The following is an 11,179-nucleotide window of genomic DNA, read 5'->3' on the forward strand; positions in this document are numbered from 1 at the left end:
GCAGGAAATATATTATAAATATTGAAGGATTATATTGAACAGATTTTTAAAATCAATTTTGAATTTTTTTTAAAAAAATAAGAATTTATGATAATTTCAATTAGAGGTTTATTGTAAAAAATGTGTGATGTTTGAATGCACTCATGATTTTACACATGAGGAAGATATTGTTTTTTATATATATATATATATATATATATATATATATATATATATATATATATTGAACTATAGTGCAAATTGGATCTTTCATATATTCTCCTCTAGTGGATTTATAGTTTACTTTTCTAGCTATGGTTCGAGAACTACAATATTTGTACATAAATCCCTATGGCTTTCACTGAAGTAGCTATCATTCACACCAAAAGATATTAAAATTATCATAATAGTGACTTAGTTTGATTATCTTTGTTTGTCTGTCTTACCATCTGAAGAAGGAGGGCCTCCTCGATGGCATAGTGGTAGTGTCGTCACTTTGTAATCAATACTCAGTGGAGGCACATAGTGATTCGGATCCCACTTTAAACTGTAGATCCAGTCCCAATTAGCCTATCATAAAGTGGAGTTAAAACAAAAAAGGGGGGTTGGAGGGCCTTTGGCTCGGTATTTCTGGAAAAAAAATGTCAAAGGCAGAAAAAGATGGTAAAATGAGGACTGACTACTAAAAAAAATATACGTAACCACCCCCCCCCCCCCCCGCCCTTTCGAAAATCCTGGGCACGGCACTGATAGCACCCTACCATTGACAAATGAAGACAAAGAGATGCTTTCCCAAAACTTAGCATTAGGTTATTTCAAAATCAAAATAGACAATTGATAATTGCAAGTTACGATTGCATGCTGAAATCTTAAGGTTTCTACGTAAAATATTTTTGCATTTGTAATTTTTTCTCTGCTAAATTCCCATCTGATTCCACATGCAATGGAATTCATTGCATTACGTGGATATGCCAAGTTGAAATGTAACAATCAATTTGTGATTTTTAATACACATATTGCAAGCAGGAAAGTATATGATTTTAACCCTAACTCCAATGCTGACGAATTTATATAACTTGTATTGATTTTCTAGCTTTCCCGACTGTAACAGGGTTCTGACATTCCACGTTCCAATCCTTAATCTTACCTTCTGTTTGCTTCTCTTTTCCCCATCAGTGTCCTTTGTCATAACGTGTCCTTCCCAGACATCCCCCTCCCGGACATCCGAATGGGGGGCTAGTTTACGTCCAGAATATTTTGCCTTGGAATGACTCATCATGATTGCAGTTTTTCTAGGGAAAAGATATATGCGGTAGCTTCCCGTTGCTTTCCGCACACCACTCTCTCTTTCGCATCTTGAAAGATCCCAGGGGGCCCCAACGAGGAGGTGAGGAGAGTGGATTTGACTAAATGAGCCCTCCGGACTTCACCGAAATTCACTGCACCAAACGTATGGTGTTTGGATATAGGTTGCATATCAGTTCCATCAGGGTTTTTGCAGAAGTGAGGTGGGAACAAAATGGTGAAATAGTGAGTGATGAGTTCAAGATGTTTTATTCTGGAGGTGATCAACAAGGAAACCGTGGTGTGGGAATAGTGCTAGGACCACGTGTGAAACATAAAGTTATAGCAGTGCGTTATGTGGATGACAGGATTATAATGGTGAAACTTCAAGGAAAGAAGAAAGACTTAGTGTTAATTCAAGTGTATATGCCACATAGTGGGTTGTCAGAAGAAGAAGTGGAGGAAAACTATGAGAAGATAGAGGAATTGATGGAAAAAGAGAGAAAGGGTTCGTGCATTATCGTAATGGGTGATTGGAATGCTGTAGTAGGAGAAATGCAGGATGGAAGTACAGTAGAAAGATATGGATTAGGCGAGAGAAATGAGAGAGGGGAAAGCCTGGTAAATTTCTGTAAAAGAAACTCCCTAATTGTTGGAAACACACTGTTCCAGCAACATAAGAGAAGGAGGTACACCTGGATATGTCCAAGAGATTGTAAAAGATACCAGATAGATTACATACTGGTTCAAGAAAGATTTCGAAATTGTTTGAAAAATGCGAAGACATTGCCAGGAGCTGACATTAATTCAGACCACATCTTGCTAATAGGAGAAATCAATCTTACATTGAAGAAGATAACCCAAAACCAGGTGAGCAAGAAACCCCACTTAGAGAAGCTAAGGGAAGAAGACGAAAGACAAAAATTTGCAGAACATTTCCAAGGAAACTATAATAAGTTTAAAGCTAGTTGTAACAATAAGGATGAGATGTGGGATGGAATAAAAAACTGCTTACAGAAGGCAGTGGATGAAACAATAGGCTACAGGGAAAGGAAAAGTGCAAAGAAACCATGGATTACTGAAAGTATGCTGGAAAAAATGGAGGAACGGAGAAAATGGAAGAATGTAAATACAGAAGAGGGAAGACATAATTACAAGATACTGAATAACCAGCTAAGAAGAGAAACTGACAGGGCAAAAGAACAATGGATGAAACAAAAATGTGAAGAAATTGAAGAACTGGAAAAAAGAGGAAGGTATGACTTGATGTATCGTGAAATAAACTGCTTGGGCTTCCAAAAGAAGAAATGGAAAACAATGTGGATGATAGAAGACGAGGAAGGATGTGAAATCACAGACAAAAAAGGAATATCGAATGTGTGGGGAAAGTACGTTGAAGAGCTCTACCAGAAAGAGAATCGCCCAGACAGTCTGAATGTAGAAAATGAAGAAGACGTGCCTGACGATGAGAAAGGATACTATATCCTGAATGAAGAATTTGAGCAAGCACTCAAAGAAATGAGGAATGGGAAAGCAACGGGCACTGATGAAATTCCTGTTGAACTTATCAAATGCCTGGGAGATGGAAAAAGAGAAATACTGCACTTATGCAATGAAATCTATGAGAAAGGGGATTGGCCACAAGATTTCACGGAGACTGTTTTGGTACCTCTGCAGAAGAAAAGCAATGCCAGAAAATGTTCTGAGTACAGGACAATCAGTTTGATATCTCACTCGGCAAAAATTCTTCTAAGAATTCTGAACAGACGCCTATACTCGAAGGTCAGTGGCGAGTTAGAGGAAGAACAGTTTGGTTTCAGGAAAGGAAGAGGTACAAGGGATGCAATTGGTTTACTGAGGACCATTGGGGAAAGATATTTAGAGAAAGGAAAGGAGGTGTTTGTAGTATTTGTAGACCTGGAGAAAGCCTTTGATAGAGTGAATTGGGTTAAACTTTTAGAAATTCTGAAGAAAATTGGTGTAGATTGGAAAGAGAGAAGACTTCTAAGCAACTTATACATGAATCAACGAGTTAAAGTGAGAACAGGAGACGAAATGACAGAAGGCTGTGAAATTGGAAGAGGAGTACGACAAGGATGCTGCCTATCGCCTACTTTGTTTAATATTTATTTAGAAGATATAGTGAAAACTTGTTTCCAGGGCACAGGAGGTGTCAAATTAGGAGGAAGAAGAATATACTGCATAAGATTTGCTGATGACATGGCATTATTCGCTGAGGATGAAATAACCATAAATAGTATGTTAGAAGAGTTAAACAGCAGCTGTGAGCAGTATGGGATGAAGATTAATGTAAAGAAGACAAAGGCAATGGTTATAGGACGGAAACCAAGGAATATTAATGTGAGAGCAAACAGTGAAAGAATCCAGCAAGTGGATAGCTTCAAGTACCTCGGATGCACTATAAGCAGTGACATGAGCTGCAACCAAGAAGTGAAAATGAGAATCGCAATAGCAAAAGAAGCTTTCAATAGAAGAAAAAATGTTTTTTGTGGACCCATGGACATAGGTCTAAGGAAGAGATTAGTGAAATGTTTTGTGTGGAGTGTAGCACTATATGGTGCAGAAACCTGGACGTTGAGAAGAAATGAAGAGAAACGACTCGAAGCTTTTGAAATGTGGACATGGCGAAAAATGGAGCGTGTAAAATGGACGGACAAGGTAAGAAACGAAGCCGTACTGAAAAGAGTTGGTGAAAAAAGATCTATACTGGAGACCATCAAGAAGAGGAAAAGAAACTGGTTAGGACACTGTCTAAGAAGAAACTGCCTGCTAAGAGATGCCTTGGAGGGAATGGTTGAAGGAAGAAAAGTCCGTGGAAGAAAGAGATATCAGCTTATGGATGATATTAAATTAACTGGGTCGTATGCTATTACGAAGCGTAAGGCAGAGAACAGGGAAAGCTGGAGATTGCAGTGAAAAACCTGCCAATTAGGCAGAAAACAATGAATGAATGAATGTATTGATTTTGGCACCTAAGTTAAGGTGTAAAAGAATGACACTTGGAGGAACTGTACCGAGAGATCATGACATTTCAGTACTGACTGCAAATAGAAACCTATAGAGTTATTATTATTCATGTTACGGTGTGTCAGGCCCGTAGCCAAAATTGATCTCCAGGGGGGGCTCACGGGTTATCAGGGGGGGCTTTGTAAATCAAGCCAATTTTTCAAAAGTTTAACAGTGTTAAATGAAGGTAAATTATGTGTGTGTGTGGGGGGGGCATTAAGTTACATAAATTTTAGAAATATCACACAAATACTACATTTTTTATACCATTTAAAATATCACTTGAAGTGTTAATTGGCTTCTACTGAAATCATTCCTTACTATACCCTCCATACTACATTTGATGATATCAATCATAGTGCCTACCGTACATTCCACTCCCTGCCCGAAACAATAAAACTCCCCTTCGTTCCCAAAACTTGGGAGCTGTTAACCTTTCACGCAGATGCGGAGGGAATTAGCATAATGACATCAAAGTCAGAGATTTTTGTATAGATGGGGGGTCGTAACAGGGGCAAGGAAGGTACAGATAAAGAAGCTCCCCTGTGAAGAAACTTTCTGAAGTCTAGAGAGGAGACTCTCCTAAATACTTGCTGCTACTTAAGACTTCTTCTTATAAATAAGATGAAAAATGTAATAGCTGCTGTTCATGCTCCCTGAATTTATCCTTCATCAAAGTTGTGAGGGAAATAATATCTGCTGTCTACATTTTCAGTTTTCACTGCAAACAAATTACACAAAATAGTTTTACCTAATGTCAAGGGGGCTGACCTCAGTGCCAGGGGGGCTGACAGTAGTTCCAGGGGGGCTCAGCCCCCCCTGGCCCCTGCCTGGCTACGGGCCTGCGGTGTGTAAGTGATTATAATGACTCAAGAGAATTTGATTGTAGAAAAAGCAAATTACATCCACATGCATAGAATTAAGAGAGCAGAAAGATTTTTAGTGTTTTCTTAGGTCCTCGAGGTATGCAATTTCTACTGTTATCTTTCGTATGATAGACTTAAAGTGGAACAATAGAATTCCAACCCATGAGTGGGGGACACTCCAATAATTACAAAAAAAATTTAATGTCAAAAAATATTGCTGTATTGCACAAGGCATATTGTACAAAACACTTAGTTGATGCCCCATCTATTAAAACTACTGAGAACTTCTCTATGCATTCATTGTTATTCAAATCCTGTGACAATTATGGGGAAAGTATCATAGAGAAGTTGGTGTTAGGTGTACTATCAGTTGTGGAAAGCAACTAACAGGAGCTTATAAATACAGGGTGCCCCAGAAATCACCAAGGGGTTTCACATGTAAATGATTCTCCTTACTGAACTAATAGTTTGTTCATTTATCAGATACTTACTGACCAGAGCAGGGAAATTCATCTTAGTTAAGGACACCACCGAACAACAAATGAAAGTCATCTAGTTAAACAGTGTGTCCCACATGAAACTGGTACGCACTGTATCGTTCAGTACAGGTATACTGGTTTTATGTGAGACACTCTGTATTATGAATATTACCAGTTCATATTTCAAATACGACGTGCATATTGTAGACATTTTCATGATGGAACATTGCTGTGTTGAACAGCTGTCATGAATCCATGTTGCTGAAACTGGCTCCACTGGGTCAAGAGTCACCTATGCCAAAGGCTTGCTGCACTTGGAAATATCTTTGAATTGTGATATTCAGTTGAATGGCTTCAGTTTGTAGTTCGTTGTTCTTAGTCATGGTGAATTCCCCTGCTTTGGCCTACCAGATGAGCACCCTATCTAATACAATCATCAGTTTGTAACATAATGAAGTATAATTCATTAAGTGTACTGAATATATATCACATGACTTTGAATGTAGTTTTGGAGAAAATATAAGCTGACGTGAAAAAGCACCACAGTTTTCATATACATTGCCTATTATGTCACTATAAAGAAAATCACGTGTATGCTTTTCAGAATAATAGATTTATATCAAGATATGGTAACAGGTAAGAAGGTAAGTAAAATGTAAATGTGGCTGGAAGTTTTTTTTTTTGCATATTTATTGTTTCTGATGATTGTGGTCCTTTATATAGGGTCAGCTTGCAATGTCTCAGCCAGCAGCATGTCAAGGAATTTAAAAAGGGTAGGACATTGAGAACTTTCTTGGAAAACTAAACCGCAGAAACCAATGTATAGAATAACACCATAATCTCGTTACTTCACTCCCCCAAGAAAACAAGGACTACTCATTCCGCATAACTCAGTAAACTGAATCTTAATATGGCTATGATAAATACGTGCAAAGTGTGGTAATATGGATTCAGATATAGAACCTATATGATCTCAAGTTTGGATATAGGATCCAAAGTTTGAATCCTGCAATCAGGATCCAGGGTTTGGATTCAGATTTGGACCTCCATCTCTAGTGTACACGGTCAGTGGCAAAGCGTGACATTTTTACGTAGTCATCGCAAGACTTGCCAAACGCCAGGGTCAATCTTTCAACCGTGGAGGGGGAGGGGGGGGATTTCTACATTGATAATGATGATAACAGTGTTCGTACAGATGTGTGAAGTAGAGATAGCCAAATTCATTTTCTTCTATGTTGTATATGATCGTAAAATAAGGAAGACTAAACTTTCTTAAATTCTACCTGAAAAATGGAAAAATTGTTAAACATCTCTCTCTAAAATCCGGGCAGTAAAATTTCAGAATCGAGATTTTAAATTTTCCGGAATCCTGATGTTGTTTACCATCCCTGGTGTGAAAGTAAGATATGTTAGGGAAAAGGTTCTGTCTAAGTAAGTATGTCTGTAACCTCGAGAACAAAAATCTTGATCAGTCTTGTCATTCGTAACCATAGTAACACAAAACAACATTGAAGTACTTCGCATTTTGTAAAGTAAGAACATTATTTTCAGAAAACGATATTTGAACCGCAGGATCAAAAGAAAGAAAAAAAATGAAAAGGAGAAATACTGTGAAGGAAATACAATGGATCCAGAACTGCTTTTTCCCCCCAGCTCTTTCTAGCACTAACCGTGGGGAAATTTATGCTTTTGCTTACTTATGACGTCACTGAAAGCCTGCCGTGTTTCTAAACAAGGGGGCTGAAAAAAAGGCCTCTTATGACCAGACCTTCAAAAGTGGGGAAAAAGTGGTCAAAGGACCTTGGATTCGCAGACCTGCTGCGATGAGTTGGCTCGCCTGACACCATTGCACTCAACAGGAAACGTCGCGGGATGGCTGGGCACGGGGGTAGAACTGGGCTGTCCTTTCGATTCGCTAAACTTAGCAAATCTCTTGCGTATTTCTAGCTGTTTCATGGCGTCGAGTGACTAATTTTGCTCAAATATGCGATTATTCTGACTTATTTTTTACTTCTTTAAAATATTTAAAAAGCATTTTTTTTTAATATTTTGCTTTGTCATCGCTGCATCTCCCGATGACCGAACGCTTCGCCTCTGTACAGGTCTTGTTTCAACCATTGGTCCATTGACATTAAATACTTGAAATGTTCCAGTGTGTCATTTTTTATATTAAGCCTTCTCTGTACTATGTTCAGGATCAGATTGTGTGATCCATCCCTATATTACACTTGAAACTTATACAATCTTCAGTTGTTTTTAAAGTTTACAGTGTATATTTTATCACAATTAAGTTGTGAATCTGCATTAATAAAATCTAAATGTAAATTTTTCGGTTATTGTTGTACTCATTTACTGCTACTTTAATATAATTGATGGGTGTGTATGGCTCAGTAAAAGCTACAATAGTACTTGGTTCCTATTTTGAGTTTACATTTCAATTATGCATATTCTACAATGGGAACTACTGAATTTTGTTGGAGAAAAATTATACACGTCGATTTTATATGATACAGGTTGGTTAGAAATTTTCTTAGGGTTTTGTGTTCACTATGTGACTTGTTGCAGGACCCAATGAGACCGTACCGAGACGACAGGAGAGGTGGTAGAGGCCACCCTGGATGGGACCATCACCGTGGACGAGGGCCTCCTCCTAGAGACTACCGTGGTGGACCTGGCCAAGATTGGGGTCCTGAAGGTCCACCGCCCCATCGTCGTCCTGGCCCTCCTCCACCCGGCGGACACGGGCCAGGCCCAGATATGGGACCAGGTCATGGGCCGCCACCAGGAGATCGACATATGCGACCGGAAGACATGGATCAAAAGACTGCTGGTGAACATCTGCCAGGAACCACGCAACCGACCACCACTGCCACCACGACCACAACCACCCAAGCCAAAGCAGCACCGAGCAAACCTCTGAAAGGTGTCCCGCAAGTAGTCCCAGATTTTGTTATCCCCAACAAGGAATCCCCAACAGCCCCCGTAGCCCCTACTTCATTTGCTCCGAAGCTTCCGGAAGCCCCCAACTTTATGCAAAAGTTCTCCGAAATTACCGGTGGTGGTGAAGCGTCAGTCGATAATATCATTTCAAAAGGTAAAGAACTGATCTTTAAGAAGTTCGGATTATAGGACTAGCACCTATGATGAAAGATATCACGTATTGTTCTTTCCGCATTAATTTTTGGGAGCAAGGAAGCCACTGTTTGACATCAGCATGAGAGAACGTTACATATCATGATGGACTGTGGTTACTGAGGCCAAGCCACATTGTCGGAAGCGGTTGAAAGTTTTTGTGGATGTTGCTCTTTACCTGGTGGTTGGTTTTTCTATGCTGCTCTTCGGGAAACCAATCCAGCCTTATTTGATGGAGATTAGTTTCAACAGCACCAAGAAGGAACTCTTCTCGTATGGTCATCCAGCATAGCGTTTCTTTTGGTTGCCAAGTCTTCGTTGAGTCAGAACTGAAAAGTAAGTTAAGGTTTTTGGACCATCTGACCATCTGTTTACATGAGACACTACTTCAAATTCACTGCAAAACCAAGCTTTGAAATATATCTCTAATGGTTGTTAACATTGTATTGGCACATTGTGCTAACCTATCCTCCTTGTAAAGTAAGTATTTCTGAACATTATTAGCTTCTAAAATTATGAAATTTGTGCATAACAGCAAGAGGAAGAAGTTAAACGAAGAAAATAAATATTAGCTCTTGCAACAGTTACTACTATAAACTAAAAAGTCCAATAGTTATGCATAATAATATAATATGTATACATGTAATATACAATATATATTCAATATGTGTTTTACCTGGATCTGGCTTTAAAAAAGTCATTAAAAAAATCTTACAGATTTATAAAAATTATAGTACAGGAAGTACAATATTGAAAGCACAAATCTTGGGATAAAACTTGAATTTAGCTTTGAATGCCAGTAAGTGTTTCCAATGCCTGAGGATTGCTGTATTGGAAAAATGTGGCCCTATTCCATAAATCAAATTACATATGCCTTTCTCTATTATATCAGTGAATGGTGGACTTTTACGCACCTTTATCTTGCATGAATAGGTGCTCTTGATTTTTTTTTTCATCCTTGTTCCTTGCGAACTGAAAACACCATCAAAACTTATGATAACAGCTTCTACTGTGTCCCAATAAAATGCACCTACTCTTGTGGCATGCATATCCTGTCTAGCTTGTTGTGTAGGCCCCTCCTCCTCCCCCTTCCATTGTTGGAAGTTAGAACTCAGCACAAACCTATCGATTTTTAAAATAATATAATGAGGATTCGATATACTTTCTGTTTTTGTGACGAGACCACTTACCGCTCCTCGAGCGTCAATCAGGAGCATCATTATTCTGTTCAAGGTGCATGTGATTATGTGACTAAATATATCCAGAAGAAGAAATAACAAAAATATATTTCCCGACCTCGTTTCGAGAAGTAGCCATTTTTTCACCTTATGTACCACTATTGTTGCCTCTTTTATTCAACTTTTTCATGTGCCTTTCTTTATATTACAGTCACATTTCTATGTAAATATATCTCATAAATCATGAGCCATGCAATATTTGTTGTATACTGCCTGAAGAATTATATATATATACATAAAAAGTGGTGGCATTCTGTTTTTTTTTTAAAGGTCCTTCCTGAATGCTGACATAACTTCAAACTAATTTTCAACTTAAAGTTGGCAAATTGCTGCCAACATTATGAACAAATTTGCAATGTGAATTTTCAGCATTTATCATATTGAGATCTCCATGTGAAAGTTTACTACTTTCAGATTTTTGTACCAAGTAGTTTAAATGAAACAAACTGTCTTATGCTATCTTACACCGAGAGATTTGATTTGGAGTTAGCAGGAAGTGTGTGTTGATATTTTTTTCGGTTGCTCAGCTCATTTGCGTTTACGAATGTGAGCAACTTGTACGATTTGGGATATTGACACTTTAAATGATTTTTTCGTTGGCGAAATTGCAGTATCCCGTATAACTTTTGACCTGGTCCATATGTTGTCAGATCTGAATTTAATGTGTGAATTCTGTTGTGCAGTCTGACTGAAAAAAAAGCCTACAGGTTGTTAAGTTTCATGTCTATAGTGGAATTTGAATTGATTTGTAAATGTTTTTTGTACAAAGTCATTTGTGGCTTACAAGCCAACTAAAAATGAAATAAAAAATCTCGATGTTAATAATAAAAAAATATGTTAATGTTACATGATTATTTTTTTCATGAACCCTGAACAACTTTATAAGGCTGTGCATTCATGTGAACTTTACGTAGGTTTTCCTATACTAATAAAAGTGAACATATTTAAGATTCAGTGTATCATGTTTCCATTTATTTCATACTCCCATTTTATGTTTAAGGTTTGGTTGAAAGACCCCACTTAGATTCTTGATTTTTTAAGGATTAAAAAATCGATTACTAACTTGCAAGAAGTTTACATGAACAATAAAAAAAATGAGTTTTTCAGTAGTAAGTAGTTAAATGCAGTTGACAGTATGGCCTAATTTTTAGTAACTTACAAAAAAGGAGCCAAA

At 37.9% G+C, this 11,179-nt stretch overlaps 1 protein-coding gene across 16 annotated transcripts in view; it reads left to right on the top strand.

Annotated features, from left to right (window-relative positions):
- The window catches only part of Rbp (RIMS binding protein), a 390,147-nt gene extending 379,183 nt beyond the window's left edge, over window positions 1-10,964 (top strand). For 15 of the 16 annotated variants that reach the window (XM_083128480.1, XM_083128484.1, XM_083128482.1 and 12 more), the window contains one exon: window positions 8,201-10,964. In XM_083128480.1, coding sequence (XP_082984606.1) covers window positions 8,201-8,764 — 564 coding nt within the window. In that variant the 3' untranslated portion in view covers window positions 8,765-10,964. The remainder of the gene's footprint in view (window positions 1-8,200) is intronic. The other variant, XM_083128491.1, reaches the window with a different exon arrangement.
- The last annotated feature ends 215 nt before the right edge of the window (window positions 10,965-11,179 follow it).

The sequence above is a fragment of the Lepisma saccharinum genome, chromosome 9, assembly GCF_977018435.1.
Source record: "Lepisma saccharinum chromosome 9, izLepSacc3.1, whole genome shotgun sequence".
NCBI classification, from domain to species: Eukaryota; Metazoa; Arthropoda; class Insecta; order Zygentoma; family Lepismatidae; genus Lepisma; species Lepisma saccharinum.